A 20,087-nucleotide genomic window follows, 5' to 3' on the forward strand; every position below is an offset into this window, starting at 1 on the left:
TTTCCCATATATTTGACATTATTGTTATTTCTTTCCTATGTACTTTAAGTAGTCTTCCATTGCTTTAAAAAATACCTGCATGTAATGTCCCTTGGCAGAATTCAAAATGCTGTTTTTCCTTCAATAAATCAATAGAAACGTTGGAAGGCAAAGCAGCCTACTTTGAGCCTACTTGACTTCTGATATTTCTACTTGTTTATCAATAAGACTTTTTTGTAGTTTTTAGAGATATAAAAACACATGATGAGGAAAGAAAGCATTGATTAGTCTGTTGAGTTGAAAAATCATGGCATGATAGCTTACTCAATCTAGATTCTGAGATTGTGGATGTTTTATTTCAAAAATCAGACTCTGTATTTTCATCTGTATAATATCACTTGTAAATTTGCTAGTATATTAAAAGGAACAATTAATTGCCTTAAAAATTAACCTTAAAAAAGAGCAGGGGGCGTGATAGTTGATAAAAATAAAGTTAGGTTGGTAAATGAATCAATACTTTTTGGTAGCAAAAGTTAAAATGATTTGTGATGATAAGAAAATGAATATTGTGAGTTTATTTTTGCAAATAATTTTCTTTGTAGAAATCATATGCTTAATTAAATGACTGTAAACAAAATATTATCTTTATTTTGAAAATAATACACCTCTCCTCCATTTTATTTTAGAAATCTAGGTCTTGGCTGGTCACATTACCTGTACTAAATTGGGTTAGCATGATTGAAAGGGGATATAATTTCTATTCAGGCTGTTCAGAGCTCTTTATTTTTAACACACACTTAACTAAAACACTTGGGAGAAGTCCATTTGTTAAAAATTCAACATCCCCACCCCTCTAATTAAGATCTGAGAATATTCCCTGTGTATACGTGTCTGAATTAGCAAAGAAAAGGCCTCCAGCAAACAAAATGAAGCTAATCTACATTTTTATTGTAACTTAGATTGTTGTATATACAAGCTGGTAGGGCATGATCTATCACCAGAAAAAAACTTTTAGAGGGACATGTGTCTTCAGATAATTTCTTTGGTATTGAGCTCACTTGTCATGTTCAATCAGCATTTTAGACCATGGTGACAAACCCAGTTACTTTAAAATAGGCTTCCCTGAAATAAATGGGGCTGAGTTCCAAATGATAACTTAGACCAGGATGTAGTTAGTTAATTGGTAAGCAAATCATCTGAATCATTCTGCCCTTGAGTGGGGGAAATGTACCTTATTAGAAATAATGGAAATAGAGTAGTAGTAAACAGAAGTCTAAAAAATATCCAATTTGAAACAAGGTTGTTTAAACCTTGCTGGGAGTATTCTAACATTTTAGACATACTGGAAATATTCTGAGCACAAAACATTCTTATAACAATATTGGAAAGTTTGTTAAGGTTTCAGCAATTTCAAGCTCACAGTGTTTTGGATGCCACTAATAGCAAAAGGCTCTTTTCAGTAAGCAGGGCAATTCAGTGCCCTACTTACAATAGCAATCACATGCATGTTTCAGCAAATTACCACTTAGTAAATTGTTGTCTGTATTCTGGGAAGTAAATATAGTTAGTTTTGTCATGAGAGTCTTATTGCTATCAACTATTCCAAAATGTAGCTTTAAAAACCCCTTTAGAATTCGGGGATTTTTCAGGGATTTAGAGTGTGGGAAATTTCAATTTTATTTTTGTTTTTGTTGTGTGAGTGCGTATGTATGTATGTGTGTTTATGTGTGTGTGTGTATGCATGTGCATGTGCATAAAAAAGAATGGATCTTTTTAAATTTGAGGAGGCACATATGTATGGAAAAGGAAAAACAAAGTGTTTAGTAGCTGGAATGCACTATTTTTACAGTTTTTGAATGTATCTTAAGTTACTGTTCTTTCCTGTGGATTCCTATTTCACAGGGCGAGTGATGAGAGAAGGCTTCATATAGTCATCTGTTGATTATGACTCATTACAGATGATAAATGACCTGCTGAACTTCAAAATTCCTGTTTGCTCAATAGAAAAGAAAATCCCCATTTTCTGTGGCATGCTGTAAAATGTGGAGCCAGCTTTTTATGAGTGTGTATATCATAAAAGAAGACATAGTGTGGGCCATGCCATTTTTGTACATAGTTGCTTATTAAATGAATGCTTTTGTGTTTTTTTCTAATGAGTTTCATTCTTTTCTTTCCTCTTAGGCATTCGACATGGCTTCCAAACTGCATAAGCGAGTAAGTTGCTGTAGGGGTGGGGGAGGAAAATAGTGCATTTAAGTCTACACACAAAGTAATAATGTTGGAGAAGAATTCACATAACAAAGTTGGCATCCTTCCCTAGTGTCTAGCAGTCAGTGTTAAGAATCCAGTTGACAAGATTGATGCTGCATTGTAAATCTCAGTAGCTCTGTCATGGTTGGTAACAGGCAGCAGTAGACCTTTCTGCATCACATATCTATCTTCCACAGAGCATAACCTAATTGAACATTGCTGTACTTTTAGGGTTAACTGAGCCTTTTTTGCCCTTCTGTGACTAGATTAATCTTCCTCTTAAAAGCAAAAGAAATAAAATCTAAACTTTGTCTTCACACTGATATTGTGAATCAAGGGAATTCATGTAAAGTGGTTGATAATCTATATCCTTAATGGGTCTAAATTGTATAGAGCACTAGATTTTATCAAATGTCTTATTAAACATTGGTAGCTGATGTCCCATTTAAGCTACAGGATACATTAGAAAAATCATAAGGTATGAATATATTATTTTAAAAATATTTTTTCTTTCCCTCCCTCCTTCCTCTTGCTTTCTGATGGTAAGAGAGCTCATTCAGGATGTGTGTTAATTCAGTGCAACTATATTTACAAGTCACATAGTCAAATCAAGCAGATGTGGAAGTATTTACTTTTTAATTTATTGTGACAGTTTTTACCAGACTAGGGATGATTTAAGGTATGCTTCCTCCAATCCCACACTTTGAAAAAAGAAAACCATAGAAGAAATGACTAATCTGAAATTATAGCATTTGGTTTTTTTTCCCTTACGATTTATTTTAATATTTTGACTCATTACATGTTAGTCTTTTATCAGTCTTAATGAATTGTAATGTTCTCTAAATGCCTATTCATATATGCTTCTCCCACTTAATTATTTAAACCCATGGAAAGTTATAAAAGATATTTAAATTTCCCCTTTAAATTTCCATCTTCGAGGCCAATGCACACAATTATTTTATATTGTAGCATAACACTAAAATATGCATACAGAATTGGAGCTTTGCAGTTACAGGTTAGGTTGGTTCCCAATTACTCCCGATCAGTAATAGATTGCAGAATCTACTGAAAATAGGGTCAGTCTGAATTTCGTCCTAGCTCTAGCCTCCTTGGGCAAGAGAAAACATCTTTTTAAGGAGGCCCTCACAGTGGTATAACTGTATGTCTTCATTGCCATATAAGAATAAATAAGTCTCCTTCCCTTTAATTTGTGGAAGCTACAATTGTGAATAGACTGTTTTCCACAATTAAACCTGATTAATTTGGCTGTCACTATATGCTTTCCTATAGTGGAGAGGGTAGGTAAAGCTTCTTCAAAATGCAGGCTCTGTACAAACTCCCTCACATATAATTCTGTGGTAATAATGAACATTTTATCATAGTTAATGAGCATAAAAAAATTATATTGTGGTTTTATATATTCTAGTTTTGCCTATTAAAATGGGTTGGGAAGTTGTATAACAGGTAGAAGATCCAAAAATCCTTCATTTGAATTCTGTCCGTCTTCCTGGTTTCAGTTTTAGCTTTTTTTTTTTTTTTACATTTTTATTTCATTTTTAAATGAGGTAAGTTTGGTCTGCTGGTCTGAATGATAAAAAGTGCAGTTAACGTGGAAGCTTTTATATATGCTGTATTTTGGATATTAAGAATATAGTATCAGTTTCTTCCCAGGTCTCTTAGTTCTTGCTTTAGTTCTTCTAGGAAAGCACGGTTTCAAACTCAACTTTCCTTGGGTGTTATGAATGTTAGGACTGAGAGCCACCTGCACATCGTGTACAACTCAGAACATGTATTTTCCTGCTTTGCGTGACATTTGATCAAGCTCTTGTGGTTAACAGATATCCTATGAATATGGAATTTATTGTAGCATAAGATTTTGCATGTATTAAATAGACTACAATTGCAGTGCCACTTATTGTAGACTGTTCGTTTGAATCTGTTTTGACAATGACTGTGGCAATAGTCTTATTTGTTTATGAGCAGATGCTAGTGCATGGTGTAGCTTAGTTTAGTTTAAAGAGAAGCATTGTTAATAGGATTACACATATTGCTTGGATAGTTTATTATTACTATTATTCTCTAGTTCTGACTTTTCAGGTGCAGCTATTTTAGTATTATGGAGGATGATGGATGATCCAGGAAAGTTTCTTTTGAAGCACTTCTGATATTGTGCAATGCACTTGGGGGTCAGCTACACTTGACTGATGCATGATTTATCTGATGTCCCTGCCACTTTCAGAGATAAAGCTGCTATTTTATCAAAAATGCCAGCAACTGTGACTTAGAATTTATATGCTTTCTTTCTCAAATAATTGGTCTGATTATTTTCCGGCGTAGCAATAAAATTATAGAGGTAATTGCACACAAATGTGAGATAGCACCAAAATACAATAAAATTAACCTGAATTAGCTTGACTTGTCAATGAAGTATTTATGAAATGTATTTTTGCAATAAGGGAGACCAATATTATAGCTGGAAGCTGAGTTATTGCCTTAATGTAATACAGTTTGAAATTTAAAAAAAGAGACTTACAGTTGAGGGTGATTGTGCTTTTGAAATTAAGCTGAAATGATATAATTGGCAGCAATAATACATTGTGAAGGTAATATCTTTTATTGTGTTATGCCTAGTTGCCTTTTCTCTTAGTTTGTTCTGATTTGAGCTTGTCAAATAACATGAGAAATAGTTCTTTGAAATTTTGTCCATTTCAATAAGAGAAGATTATGTAATTTTGATAATTTGCTTTGCCATTCTGTTTTCATGTCTGGAAAACAATTGGTTTTTGGAAGCATCGTGCTCATTTCTACTGATCATGGAGTGAGTTTGGGCAGTACAGAACATGGATTTTAGATGGATATTGTTCCTGTGGGAGAATATCCTGCGAAGAGTAAAAAGAAAAGGCAAAGAGAGATTTGTGATTGTCTGCAGCTGGAGCATATGGTGATATGATTCAGATTAAATTATACCATATCTTACCTTTTGTTGCAGACTTATGTAGAAAGTATTGGCCAATGCAAGGGGGCTATTTTTTCCCATCCCCTAGACATCCCCTAGAGACTTTGCTCATTAGCTCACTTGTCAAAGCTATTTAACAATGCTTTTCTCTCTCTCTTTTAGATATTTCTTTCCCTGTGTTGAGTCTGTTTTTCTTCTCCTGATCTCCATGTTGGGGGATTCATGGAATTTAACCTATTTATAATTTAAGTTTTTCCTCCTGTGACAGAGCATATCCACTTTTAGTATTTTAAAGCATCTTATGTAAAAATAGAATTATGCCATGAAATTGCTATAGTTCAAATATTTCTTAACACGCTTTTTCAAAAAAAGAAAGAAAAAATGATCATATATTTTGCTTAACATGGTGGTGTTTTATTTCAATTAATCATGTCTTCTGCCCTCAAGTGGCCAGCCTGTAATGAGCACTGAACCATGGAATATGGCTGTCATGCTGGAGTTGGTCAACAAATACATTTTCCTTAAAAGTGGGAATTATTACTGCTTCCATTTCATTTTTGATTTGGAACATATGCCCACTTCTGATGATTAAATGACAAATTTGACAGTGAAGGCATTTTCTAAAGTTGCTGGTTTTGCAGCTATAGTGACAGTTCATGGGATAAAAAGAGGATGTTTTGGTACATAGAACAGGCTGGTAGTGAAAGAAGCCAGGATATCATTGCAGAATAGTTGTACTCCTCTGTGGATGGAAGACCAGCTGTCATAACTGCCTACTTCTTTTTGTCATTTTGTTTTAAAACATCTAGCAACTTTGCCTTCATCCTTGCTTCTTGACCACTTAAGAATTCACCTCTTTCTTCTTCTGAAGTTTTCCTCTCCCTACCCACTAACAGATATGGCTTCTCTGAAGTTTATATTGTGTGGAAGTAGGCTAAGCTTGTATTATGAAAAAAATCTTCAGAATAACTAATAGGGAAAAAGGAAAATGTCATTATATGTTAATGTGTATCTGCTGGTTTCAAAAATATTATGTGTGAATACTGATATTTTTCTTCTATCAGTAGGTGGGAAAATCTGATTTGGATTTAGAATTCTGAACTCTGATGACAAAATGGCTTATCCCTGCCCCCCCTCCCCCCATCATTGTATAAATCTTCAGAGAGTTGGGGAAGTCTGGAACAGTAAAATGGGGAATTGGTCGAAATTGTCTTCCTTATCTTCAACCAAAGCTTTGCTGAACTATGCTATTTTTTGTAGTATAGGGGCAACACAAGGAGTACCCCATTGTATTATGTTGATTCCCTGAGAAGAAAGGTGAGAAAGGGTCTGGAAAGAATAAAAGGAAGAAAATGCACCAGCCCAAATATGCTGCTGCCGCCTCTCCTCCTCTTCCCTCCTTTTGATTCATAGACTCATACAGATAAAAGGAGCTATTTATGCCATCAAGTGCCAAGGAACATATGATTTTTCTGGCTAATTGACTCCAGAGATCTTTAACTAATGTTGAATTGGAATCTACCTTCAGTAACTTAAATAAGTATTTTATGTCCTGTACTTTGGGCTGTTGTAGGACAGGTCTTGGCTTCTTTCTGTATGACTTCCTGTTAGATACTTGCACAATGATCAATACAGAATTAAATGGAATGTTTACACCTGGTGACTTAGAAACTATACTTCTTTTTATTAGATAGAAACTGCATTTGCCTTTTTTCACAACTACATTACACTATTTGTTTATTCCTATTCAGTTATTCAGCTACTATTCTAAGAACTTTTTCACAATTGCTTTTGCCAATGTAGGTATTTCCCATTCTACATATCTGTGCAGTTGATTTTTGTTTCCTAAGAAAAATGATTTTGGTTTGTCTCAGTTGAATTTCATTCTGTTATTTTCTGCCTAAGTCTCTAAATAATCAAGTTTGCCTTGAATATTATTTCTGTCTTCTACAATATTAGCTAAACAATTTTGCAATTTTGTTTTATCTGAAATTTTGATAAGCATTTTCTCTACCTTCAAATTATAATGTTGTGATGATAGGATTGAAGACTAAACCTTGTGGCACCCCATTCAATTTTCTCTCCAGTTTCACAAGGAATAATGCTTGTTTGTTTGTTTATTTATTTTATTTAAAAGATTTGTATGGCCACCTATCTTAAAACACAGCTCTGAGCAGCTCACAACAGTAAGACCCCGAACTAAAATCATAAAATATAAAACCATAAAACACAACCAAAATGAATGGTGATAAAACATAATAATTCAATGTGATATGAATTACGATATGAATTATGACAAAAGAGAATAATTAAAAATTATGTCTGAACTATTGACAAAATGTCATGCAGGTTACATGGTCCTTGGCTCAAGTGATGGCAGTTCTTTTTAGACACAGAATGGAGATGCTGCATTCATAGAAAAGGCATGCTAATTTAACAGAGTTAGAAATGTTACATATCCACAGTGTTTCCTACTTTCCTTGCTAGGATGAACTACCGTAGTCCATTATTCTTCTGCTTTGGGCACTAATAAAGGTATCACGCTGTTATATTCCCTCTGGTGTATATAGAAGTATGGAGATGTCTTTCTTTCTGTATAAGTTTGAATTGATGCCTTTTGGGAACTGACATCATTCCAATCACATGTTTGTGTTCTCTTATGGTCTCCCACAAGAAATCTATATTCAGGTATTGCTCCTTAACAGCTGGGAAGGGATCACTAATCTCTCTCTTTCTCTCATATAACCAAGTATATAGGGATTTAATCTCTTGAGCTGAGTCAACAGATAAAGATTATATTCAGGATATTTCAACTTTAATTAGTTTCTTCTCTTCTTGATATCCCTTAAAATCCATGATGAGATTTCAGCATGTTGGGCATTGTCTGCTGTGCTTGGTTTTTCTGGGTACCTGATGAAGACAGAAAGACTGCCTTGATTCCTTGTAGAATCAGAAGTGATTCCCAGAACTAGGCCATTTGTGAGCTACAAACCACAGTGAAATGTTTAATGTCATCAGGGTTGTACAATATCCATTGTTTATATTGTTTATATATAGGTAGAGTGAAAAGCTGCTTTGCTGCTTTGTGAATGCTTACTGCTGGTAAACTGCTAGATATTATCCAGAGTTACAGAAACAATGTTGTTCAGTAGCTAAGGTCCAGGTTGGACAGCCCAGACAGAATCTACAAATAGAACTGGGTATATGAGATAAAGTAGAAAAATTGGGCAGCATTTAGCAAACAAAGGAGCCAGAAAGGCTTTCTTAAAAAAAAAAAAAAAATCCCTAATTTTTTCCCAACTTTTCAAATTCTTCAAAGCCGAAAAAAATTGGATTGATAAAGTTTCAAGATATTCAAAGTTGAGTGAATAAAAACACATAGAAGCAAGAAAGAGAAACAAAGACAATTGATAGCAGATGAGCAGACCCATAGCAAAGCAAAAGTATACATAATAGACTTCTTTATTTCTCATGATAGGAGTATATTTTTTGTTGGAAATAAAAGATCTTAGATGGCAGACTGTTTCCTATATAGAAGCTTCTCTAAGAAGTAGCCATTGGGAATCATCAATAGAATGGGCAGGTTTGGTAATATAATGTAATCAGTATTACAGTAATGTAATTGAGATTAGCCCTTTTATTTTCTATTTATAAGGGAAAAGCTGCCATTTGTTCCTATGGGGAAAATAAACAATGTTCATTGTTTAAAAGCAAAACCTGCTTCTTCCCCTAACAGTGGCTACTCTAAACTTTGTTGAAAATTTGGGGAGTTCAGTGGTAAGCATTTTGTAAATTTTCAGTGGCTGCTCCCATTCTTTGGAACTTCTCCCAAGCAGAGATTTAGTCAGCTTTGTCCCTCCTGGCCTCAGGAAAATGGTGAAGACCTACTTTCCAACTGCAGGTAGGATTCATGGGTGCATGACTTTTGTGCTTTGGTTTTTATCTTTTCTGATTTTGTTATTTTTATATGTCCTTGAGATTTCTGAATAATATTTTATTCTATGTTGATATTGTTAACAACCCAGAGGCTCTGGGAAGGGATGGCAAACAAACAAGCTAAGTAAGTAAACAATGTACACCACACTTACACTAAATTTAGAAAACTATTGTATTTGGCATTTTTCCAACTGACTTGGCTGTCAGAACTAATTAATGCATTGCTTTAAAATAAAACATGTCAAAAAGATTTGAAAATATCTTCAGATTAATAGAGTCAGTTCTTTAAAAAAACCCATTAAGAATCAGCTTTTCTTTTTATTTGAAAATATCTTACAAAGAGCTGAAGGTGAAAGTAAAATGTACCCTGTTTTGTTTGTTTATGGGATCATTCATTTTGCCCTTACAAAAAGTTCCTCTTCCAGGGAGATGACTCAGACTCAATTAGTCTAGACTCTGTAATTCATTATGACATAATGAGTAGTTATTGTAAAAGTTCTGTAGAACTTTTATATAACCAGGTAATGCCTGGAAAGAAAAGGTCATTAACATAATCTATTTTTGTTTTAATCAGATGTTTTTAAAATTGTTGGGCTCATTAGCAAGTTACATCTCTGTATTTTAAAAATAGTTGATTACCAAAGGTTTATGCATACTGTGACTGTATTTTTTTCTTTTTCAAAAGACCTTTTGAATTTAAGTTTTGGATCATCTTTTCATTTCTTTTCAAAAATAAATGATACTAATTCTGACACAGAAATCCTTACAGAAGCTTCAAACACTTAAGGCTGACTTTCATAAATTAAACCTTTTGTTCAATTGAAAATGCAATTTTTTGGTTTATATTAATAATTGTAATTATTAATGGATACAATATAGGTGTGACCAAAGACTTGTAAATCCTGCATATCATATTTCATCCCAAAATAAATTCTGTATCAAGAAGTCAAAGGCATACTACATTCTGAAGGATGTTAAGATATGAAAATCTGCATTACATCCACATTCTGCATGACCATAATTTATGCTTATTTCATGAAAACAGGGCAATATCCCACAAAATAAGAATATTTAGTGTCTCATTTTTAAACTTTCCACCAAACTTTGATGACATATTTTTAATAGATATTAAATATTTGCAAACACATAATTTATTGGCTAGTTATGCATGGTGCCTCTTAATATAAAGTTCTCTGGCAATTAATAATAAATATTAAGATATTTAATGTTATAATATTAAGATAAAATAAACAGAAAACAGGATAGAAAACAATAACATTAAAAGCAACATCAATATATGTGGCAAATATAAATGGCTAAATTCTCGCCCCATGATTCATATGGGTTGTGATTATGGACTGTAAATCTAAAGAGCAGTACAACTGCTTCAAATAAACATAGTAAAGAAAACAAAATTCATTACCATGCCAGAAAATACTGGATCTTAACATTAAAAAATATTTTTTTTGAAAAGAATTGAAACTTTAAAAGTGCAACAACATCTGCACTTTTTTGTTGTTGTTCACCTAAAAAGAATAGAAGATTGTTATCCTGTTGTCTCTTAGGGAAGGTTTCCAGACTCAGGATACCATCCTTAAAGCCTTTCTCTCCAGTCATCTTCCTCTGCACACTGAAAGGGGGGGGGGGAGGCAGATGAAGCTGGGGACTGAAAGGTTAACTGTAGCAGAAAAATAAACGTTTTGAAATAGATTAAAAAACGGACTGGAACTGAAAAGATACCTCTGATGAATTGTTCAGGAAGACGTTAAACTTCTGAATTGGGTGGGAACAATTCTCCCTTTTATCTTGTGTAGGAGGGACTGTCTCTTTGAGATGGTCTCTCTAGCTAAAAAGATGCACAATCCATATACAGTGCCTTTCAAAGTACAAACACATTTGTGTGTGATGATTTTGATAAACAGATATTTATGATGAATTCACATTTACTCCAGAATAACTTTATTGTATTCAGTAGGGTTTTAATTTCTTTGCATTCAGCTTTTTTTTTCCTAGTTACAGTTTTCTACTGCAGATACTCATTGAAATAAACACCATTGCATCTTAATAGAAATCAAAATTAGAAAAGATTAAGATGTGGAAATATGAAAGCATTATTCCAAGTCACAATTTGTAGCATTACTACAATTAATTAAAAAAACTCCCAGGTCATATAATGATTTGTTAGGCTTTTTTTCTTGTTGGGAAAAAAATACCTAGTATTTACAGCTAGAGAAATTTTAGCAACTGTTATAAATTTTCATTCATATCTTTATTCTGTGACACAAATAAGTAGATGGAGTGAGAATTGTGTTGTACGTTTTGCTTTTTAACTGAAGATTGTATAAATATGATAACTGTGAATGAAACTTCTTTTATCACAGCCTGATGGAGGCATTGTAACATCACTGCTGTCAAATGATGCTTCTGTATTTGATTTATTTGGTCCAGAAATTCACTTTTAGCAACTAAGAATTCTAAGGAACATATATACATATTGTTCTAGGAGCCTTGAGATAGATATTACAATCATTATCTATGTGTGAGCTAGTTTATTCCCACCAGTAGTTTATTACAGTCTTAGACCAGTACAAGAAGTTTGTTCATGAGTGACCTATGTTCACTTATAAAACTAAGAAATATTTAGATAACATTTAATATATATTTAAGATACATATATAAAGCAACCTGGCACAAAACCATAGGTAGAGTTCAGACAAAGCAGTCTAAGTCTAAGATATAAGTAAGGTCACTCATGAACAAACTTCTTGTACTGTTCTAAGACTGTAATAAACTCTATCTATCTATCCACCCACCCCACCCACCCACCCACCAGTACAGGAAGCAGCACTTGTACTGCTTACTGGAACCAAGACAAGGAATAGTTTCAAGTATGATAGACCCAACCAGTTAAAATATTATAGGATGCAACAGTAGATGAGGTGTGATCCTCTGGTAAATGCTCCAGTCAGTTTAGAGTTCAAAATAGCCCATAGCACCAGGATTTTGCCATCATCTCAGAGAAAACTAGAATAGATAGTAGAATGCTGATGTAACATTCTCTTATTGAATCTTTGCAAGCAGAGGCATAAAACTTGGCTTCCAAATAATGATCAGGAGTAACTCCATTTTTTCTGTCTGGTCTTTATAAATGTGAACTGCAGTAATCTAGATACTGTGGTGCCTTTAGACATCAGTGTGCCCTAAGCACATTCTGCATTCAGATAAATAACTAGTTTGGGAGCAGTGCTTTTCTTCTCCTATATACCATATAGAAGTAAGAGGAAAAAACAAGAAATCCACAAGTAGAAACTTACAAGTGTGGAAGAGCCTATTTTTTTCCCATACATTCTATTTCATATGCATTGCCATTATCCAGTTCTGAAATACAAAGTAAAATACTGTTAGTAAAGAAAGGAAAGGATCCTTACAGACAATATTACAGACTCTAAATGCTAAAATCAGAATGATTAAATATGATATTAATTATAACCTAAGCATGCCGAATATAAATTTTAAATGCTATTTGCTCAAAATAAAATTATATTTCCAAGCTGCTGAATTCTCAAGCTGTGGAACAGTGGTTGCATTTATTATTCTTTTCTGAAATGTTTCAGATAATACAGGGTTTTGTGGCTGGCTGTGTCCAGCACAACAGCCATTGATGATTAGCAAGATTCCCTCATGGCAACAATTTTTTTAAGAGTGCCCACAACATGCTTTTTGAATTTCTACCAGCCCCCCAGAACTTGCGTACATCTGCCTTAAGGCTATGAGACTGGGTGATAATGAGAAATTCTGCCGCTTAATTATTTAAAAAAAAAATCATTCAAAAACTCTGCCAACAGTAGATCCATTCTGATTGAGACAGGTGCATCTCATCACACCAAAACCTATTTAAGGAACCTTTTGAATTGCCAAATCCATAATATTTTTTTTAAAAGGTGGACATTACTCAAATCAATTCATTTATATATTTTTCCAAATGGAGACCAAGAGGGAACAGTAAAGAGCAAGTACATTGACACAGTAAAGATCTAAACAATTAATGAATGATAGATTAAGACTTTGGGAGGGTCTGATAGGCCACTTTGTAATAAAATGTTGGTATGTTCTTTTTATATTTCCATTCTTATACGTTAGATTTACAGTATATACATAATATTCTTGCCTCTACCTTAAACAATTAGGAATAAAATGTTGGTATTGCTTCTGTCTCAGAAAACCAAATCTGCTATTTTGAGCATTGATTCATTTTCTGCATTTGAAATAATTGAAACTTTTTAATCAGTCTTGGGAAAAATGGTTTCTTCTGTATCAAGCAAATTTAATTGTTAATTGCCTTTGCTTCTTTTGTTTGGTTTCTACATTTTTCTGAGTTTTGATATTAATATAGTTCAGGAGGTTTTTTTTTTTAATATTTCCTATACAGTATTGGATAAACATTTTCTGCAAAACTTAAACACTTGAAGATCCTTTTGCAACCAATGTTGTATCAAAAGCAATAATATTTTTTTCATTTTATTAGGATGTCCCATCTGTTTAGACTCCATTTGAATAATTTCTGTCAGCCTTAGTGAATTTGTAACTATTTGTTTCATGGGAGTGCATGAAATTAAGAATCCCCCCCTCCTAGATCACATAAAATATATTTGAAACCCTTAAAAAAAAGTGGGTTTGATGAGCAGGGAGCCATAAATATAAGATATTTTGAAGATTGCGTATTTGCTGTAAAGTTTTGTGCCGTTGCTGTTGCAGCTATACTGGAGAGGAGAAAGGAGACCTAAGACTTAAAACCAATAAATTAAAACTGAATTTTTATTTCCTTTTAGTGTCCAGTCAGTTATAATAATTATATTATTTTGAAATATCTACTGTGTCATAAAGGCTTGTAAATATAAAATTAAATCCTTTCTATGTTTAATCACATGGAAAGTTTTAATAACACAGACTATTTTAGTACTGGAAATATTTAGTGTTTTTTAACTGAATTACTGTAGAATGAGTAACAGGTAGAGATTGTATTTGTAACTTATCAAATCCAGTTCTGGTTTCTGGGTTTGATATCCCATTATTTAGGACATAAAATGCACTGTTGGTACTAAAACCTTCCTTCCCACCTGAAACTTGGGTTCATCATTTCAGCGCAGCATCTCTTCCTGAAGTGGGGCGAACACCTTGGACCTTGAAGGGTACAGTGACAGTAAAATAAACACTTCTTCAAGGTCGCAAAAACATACCAGGAAAAACATTTTTTTTTTCCTGTATAGAACATTAAGTCATAAATCATCCTAATATTTGCTCTGATACATGTTCTGAAGTGAATACCTTTTTGGTACTCATACATTATTAATGACAAAGACTTAATTTGGTTAGCTAACACCAGTGTTCCAGTTTTAGCATTTAGGCATAATGAGCTATGTACACAGTATTTTATTCTCACAGATTTGTTGGGATAATGCCATTTTAATTACGGTAGTTGAAGTTTTGGGGGGAACTGTTCTCAAGATAGTTCCCCTCTCCAAATTTTCTTTAACTTGTAAAGCTTAAAATGATGAAATATTCTGACATAAAAGATTGGCAAATGTAATGGTAAGTGGAAATAGAAGTTCATATGTTTCATAATAGAAAATATGCTTTCACAAATACTGCAGAACAGGTCTTTTATATCCAAGATGATCAAACCTAGGATATGTGTTGCTTTATAGAAACAATCAAGGCCGTTAGATTCCATGAGTTAAAAATAAAAGTGCTATTTTGAAATGAAACATGTTTAATACATACAGAGGGATAAAGAACAGTGTGTTTATATTAAGTTTGTATTAAAAGGAGTTTCTTTTTTTTACAAAAAACTAACATACTAGGTTTTAGTATATAGCTTATTTTTTAAAAAGCTAGGTTAGATGATTATTATAGCTTAAAAACTAAACTTGTTGTAGATTAAGCTTTAAGCTTATCTTTTCAAGTTACTGCTTAACACTATCACTCCAAGACATGTTTTATTTTTTTTATCAAGTAATTCCTCTGAAATGTTAAAATGGAAAATATTAAAATAAAAGTTTAATTTGAATCATTTTTACACAATATTATGGAGATTGTTGCTCCAGTGGTGTTTCCCAATAAAGCATAACAAAATAGTATGTTATTAAGCTAATAGTTTCCTCCTGAATATTCTTTCAGAGAAGAAATAATTATCTGTACAAGGGAACAATTTGTATGATCAACAAATGTACAGAACTAGTCAGCATGAAATGGATTTAAACTAAGTTTAAATATTCATCCTTAAAGTATATATCTGTAAAACAGACTGCAAAGTCATATTTAGTTGGTACGCTTATTTGGTTCCAATGAAAACTACGGAGTAAAAATTAATAAACAGATCATGCACGTTCACAGTATGAGAGTGAACTTTCTAAGTGGATTGTCTGCTTAACTTTTCAAAGGATCTGGAGCAATGGATAGGACGTGATGCTTGCATCCTACTGATTGGAGAAGATCTTAAAAATACATAACAGGAGTTTGTGCATAATCTTATATGATGTTGCTGTTTGATAGTTTCCTTTAAATAGAATTCGGTATTTTAGTGCAATCCCCATAAGATTATTCATGGTACCCTGATCTCTGAGTAGCAGACATTCTAGCACAATCTATAGGTGAGAATATTTAAGAGTTCTAGTGCTTTAAGAATCTATTTATGCAAGGATTTCTTTTCTTTCTTATAGCTACCATTCAGTAGTTAAGATAAATTCCAGAACAGAACCACATAACATAATATAACAATACAATAAATCAAAAAATGTTCAACAGATGAGAAAGATATTGGACAGAAAATTACCCGTCCTGTAAAACAAGGCCTTCCAGAATTAAACCAAAAATATATGCACAATAAAATATTTATTAATTGCTTGAGCATCATGAGTAAAAGTTATTCTCAGTTGGTGGACTGCATGTCAATCATAGCACTCAGCTCAATAAGTTAATGAACAATGCACAGTCCTAACTCTGTAGCACAATATTTATGTACTTCTCAGGACCTTCCTTGTTTTATAATAGCAACAACAACAATAATAAATTTATATGACGCCCAACTCCCAGCAGTAAATTTCCAGGCATATAAGCAAAGAATTGTACTGGCTTCATTTTTAAAAAAAAAAAAGTCACCAAAATTCACAATTTCATAATAAATACAATGAAAATAATTTGATATAAAAATGAGATAAAAATGGCCTGTTTGTTCATCACTGTATTTCTTGTTTCATTCATCACTGTATTTCTTGTTTCATTCTATGTAGTTTTTTCTGTGTAGCAAATTCATATGCAATAATTAGATTGAAATAATTTCTGTTTCCTACTCCAACAGGTTGCAAATTTGCTAAATAATGGCAGGATTAACTTAACTTTAGTGTCCTACAGAGAGTGAGATTCTGGGATGGCATGACACATTTTAAGCTTCTGCTTGCCAAGACAGAACCATTTAAAAACTGACATTTGTGCTCAAAACCGTACTGCCACAGTCCTCAGTGCTTCGTGACAAACTGTCACTCTACAGTACTGTCTAGTTGGAAGCTGTAAAATTATCTTGTTTTATGTTGCAGGGGCTAGTATACTGTTGACAGTTCTCAGGAGTAAGACAACCTGAGGTTCTTGTGTATGATGATAGTGAAAAAGTGTCAATTCATGAATTCTATAAGAATCGGGTGTCAGGAAAAAAAAAACAGAACGGGTTACTGACTTTCTATATTTTGGGGATTGAGTCGTGGTAAGAGTGGGCGTGAAATGAAACAAGCATTTTGTTCTATAGGAGTAAACTCAAAACATTTTATGTATTCCACCATAGGGAATAATAGGAACTCACAATAACCCTTCCTCCCTTGTATTTGATCCTTTCGCACAGTGTCATCCATGTTAAGTGCTTCCTGTTATTCAGCTTACCAAAAAAAAAAGGGCCAAGTGAATTTTAAAATACATATTTTAATGAATTCCCCTCACAAATACAAATTTGTTATAGCTTGGCCTGCCTGCACAAATGCCATAGAACTCGTCCCAGAAAAGAATCGGTGGTGCCAAGTTTGTTTATTTCAGTAACGTAGCCTATGATAGCAGACCAACAGCAAAAATGTGGTTTTCTGGCTGTTAGCTTGAAACTTCTTAGTGCACATCCTGCAAAGAAAGCTCAACATCATTACAAGCACATCTATTAAATCAAAAGCACAATACTGTTGCATTTGGCAACTGGCCTGCAAAGCTCAACAAGCAAACAAATGAATATATAAAAACAGCAGTAAATTCACACACCAAGCAGGCACCAGCCTTTTTATTAAGTTCAAAACTGTTTTTAGTCTCTGAACATGTGCTTAATGGAATCTCCCTAGCACCACCATCCCTCTTCTCCTCAGCCAGCTCCAGCCAGTGGCAGCAAGTATAAAATCTGTGCCTGCTGTTTTATTGATTAATTCTACCTCCAAGCCTATGAGGACTTAAAAAATACAAACAAGCCAATTACTGAATGTCAGAACACTCAACACAGTATGGAATGAAATGTCCTGTTTTCTCTTGAGGTTGGAGCAAACTTCAGAACATGAACTATTTTGCTCAGAATCCTCTAAAGAACCATTTTGTACTTGAAACATTTTGAATTCAGATTGTTTTCCACATCCTTATACAACACCCATAGTTGTTTTCATGGTGTATCCCAATTACACCCATTAGTTAAAGCTTCTCCCAAACTTTAATTATAACTTTTAATTTCTCATATTTCAAAATGTGGTTTAACATGATCTTAGTATAAGCATTATATAAAATGTCTGCAGGAGTAAGTTTTTAAGCAGTACAGGTTCTGATCGCCACTTTGAACTACAATAAAAAACTTAATAGATGGGTAAAAAAATGGCGGAGAGAACAGGAGCCACAGATGGACTGTCCTTGTATTTCTCTGCTGGCTTTATGCTTGTGTGGAATATTAGAGGAACATCTGGGTTGTCATCTACCTGGATTGAAGCTGGATTTGGTTTTGAACCTGATTGGGTTGTGTTCCTGCAGGACAGACCATGCTTCCTTCACTGGCTGTGCCTGGCCGCACCTGCTGTGTTTGCCTAGCCCACAGACCTGGTGGTAGTTGTGGAGACAGCCCCTCTGCATACTATGCATGTTTTTGCTGAGCACATGTCTCTCCCTGTGGATTTTTTTCTTTGGTGGGGGTTTGTCAATGGCTGTGTTAGAGGGATGGTGTTGGCTGCTGGGCTGGTGTTTTTTTTGGTCAGCAGTGTCAGAGGACTGGGTGTTTCTGTTGGCTGGTTGGCGATGCTGAGGGATTCAGACGCATGCTGATAATGGAGGTCCTCTGTCTATTGCAATGTCGTGCAACCCTGATGGTTCCTTCCAGGAACTGCATCTTGGCAGGTCTCCATCTGAGAGGCCAACCAGGACATGGAACTCTGCAGTGCTGGTGGTGGCTAGATGGGGGAGGGAGATAACAATAGAGTGGCAGGCTACCTTCCTGTAGAAGCCATTTTGCCTTCTCTTCTGCTAGTCCCAGAGAGGAAGCGGATGACATGGCGATTACCACTTTGGCATGGATTCTGTCTACCAGTTAGATTGCCTATGTCTGTGGATTGTGGGTTTCACACTGAAGACTGATTCTCCTCTGGGTGAGAGCCAGAGGAGGGGATTGGTAGGGTTGGGGGTGAATGAAGAAGGAACTCTGGACCAGTTGGTGAGAGCAGCAGGGGAGGGGTGCCTGTGGGTGGGGGTGGGGGATATTTGTGAGTATGTTGGGGTGGAGTGGGGGAGGTAATCGCTGAGAGCTACTAAAGCTGAAGTGCCTCGGGGGCTTGGCTTCCCCTCCCTGGGATGGATGGAGTTGAGGGCAGGGAGATGACCCCAGCCTTGGGAATTGGTGGGGCCTGGATTGGGGGATGGTGCTGCCTTCAGGGGGTGGGGACAGGCCAAATTATTATTGTGGTGACGGGCATTGGTGGGGATATGTGGGAAACAGGGAGCGGGACATTCTTGGGGTATTATACTGGTTTCACATTCCAACTCCTTGGTCTTAGCCCCTGTATCCAATCAGCAAAGTTTCAGAGATCCTGGCTGTTCCTTCTGAATGCCAGGTCAGTCTATAATAAGGCCTCCCTCATTTGTGATTTAATCATAGATGAGAGGGCCAACCTGACTTGTATTACTGAGACCTGGCTGGGTCTGGAAGTGGGGGTGGCCCTTTCACAGATATCTGCCATGGTCCAGGCTCAGGACTCAGACTCTGAATAAGCTGCTCCAGCTAAACCTGTGGAATGTAAGCCTCAGGAGACACCAAGCCAAGAATCACTTGAGGCTGATCAAAAACAGGCACCACCTAAACAGCTGGAACAGTCAGATGAGGATGATATAAGGCCATCCAGCCCCAACACCCAGCAAGTAGAATGCAGAGTAGAGCAGAGCAGTTTTATGAGGTTCCTCACTAAGTGAGGGAGTAAATCTCTTGATTAATTGCAGCTGGCTGCAACCTGATTTAAGAGGCAGCTCTGACCCATTCACTGGAAACAACTGTCTTATGTCTGGCTCTTGTGTATGTTCATGTGTGGATTCTGTTTGTGAAATTCTGATCTCTGGACTGGCTGACAACCCTGATCTGGATTTGGACTATTCTTCTGTGTGTCATGTTAAAGCAAAACTAATCAGGCAAGCTTCTGACAGAGACTCAGTTTTGGTTTGTGTTCCTTTGTTGGCTGTTATCTCTTTGACCTAGAGTAAACTGCTAATCTTCATAGCAACTGTGTGTGAATGTGTAATTGAAACCTGAAGCAGAACAATGTGCCCAGCAGGGTTTCAGGTGTAACATCAGCCAAGACTCCAGGGCAGGGGTGGTGACTGTCATCTGGGAGTCTCTTAAGGCTTTCAAGGGTGCTGCTCCACAGGTTACTGGATGTAAGACCCTGGCCATTAAGTTGGGCTCTAGGGATCAGTTGGGATT

The 20,087-nt window shown here is 35.1% G+C and overlaps 1 protein-coding gene across 8 annotated transcripts in view; it reads left to right on the forward strand.

Moving 5' to 3' along the window:
- MGMT (O-6-methylguanine-DNA methyltransferase) overlaps positions 1-20,087 on the forward strand; it is a 287,150-nt gene that overhangs the window by 11,599 nt on the left and 255,464 nt on the right. For all 8 annotated transcript variants that reach the window (XM_088131692.1, XM_088131691.1, XM_088131693.1 and 5 more), the window contains one exon: positions 2,161-2,193. In XM_088131692.1, the coding sequence (XP_087987818.1) occupies positions 2,170-2,193 (24 nt within the window). In that variant the 5' untranslated portion in view covers positions 2,161-2,169. Of the gene's footprint in view, positions 1-2,160; positions 2,194-20,087 lie in introns of those variants that run through there.

Source organism: Python bivittatus, unplaced genomic scaffold (genome assembly GCF_059951505.1).
Source record: "Python bivittatus isolate LINGU-HERP-01145 unplaced genomic scaffold, Pbiv_v1 ctg000980_np1212, whole genome shotgun sequence".
NCBI lineage: Eukaryota > Metazoa > Chordata > Lepidosauria > Squamata > Pythonidae > Python > Python bivittatus.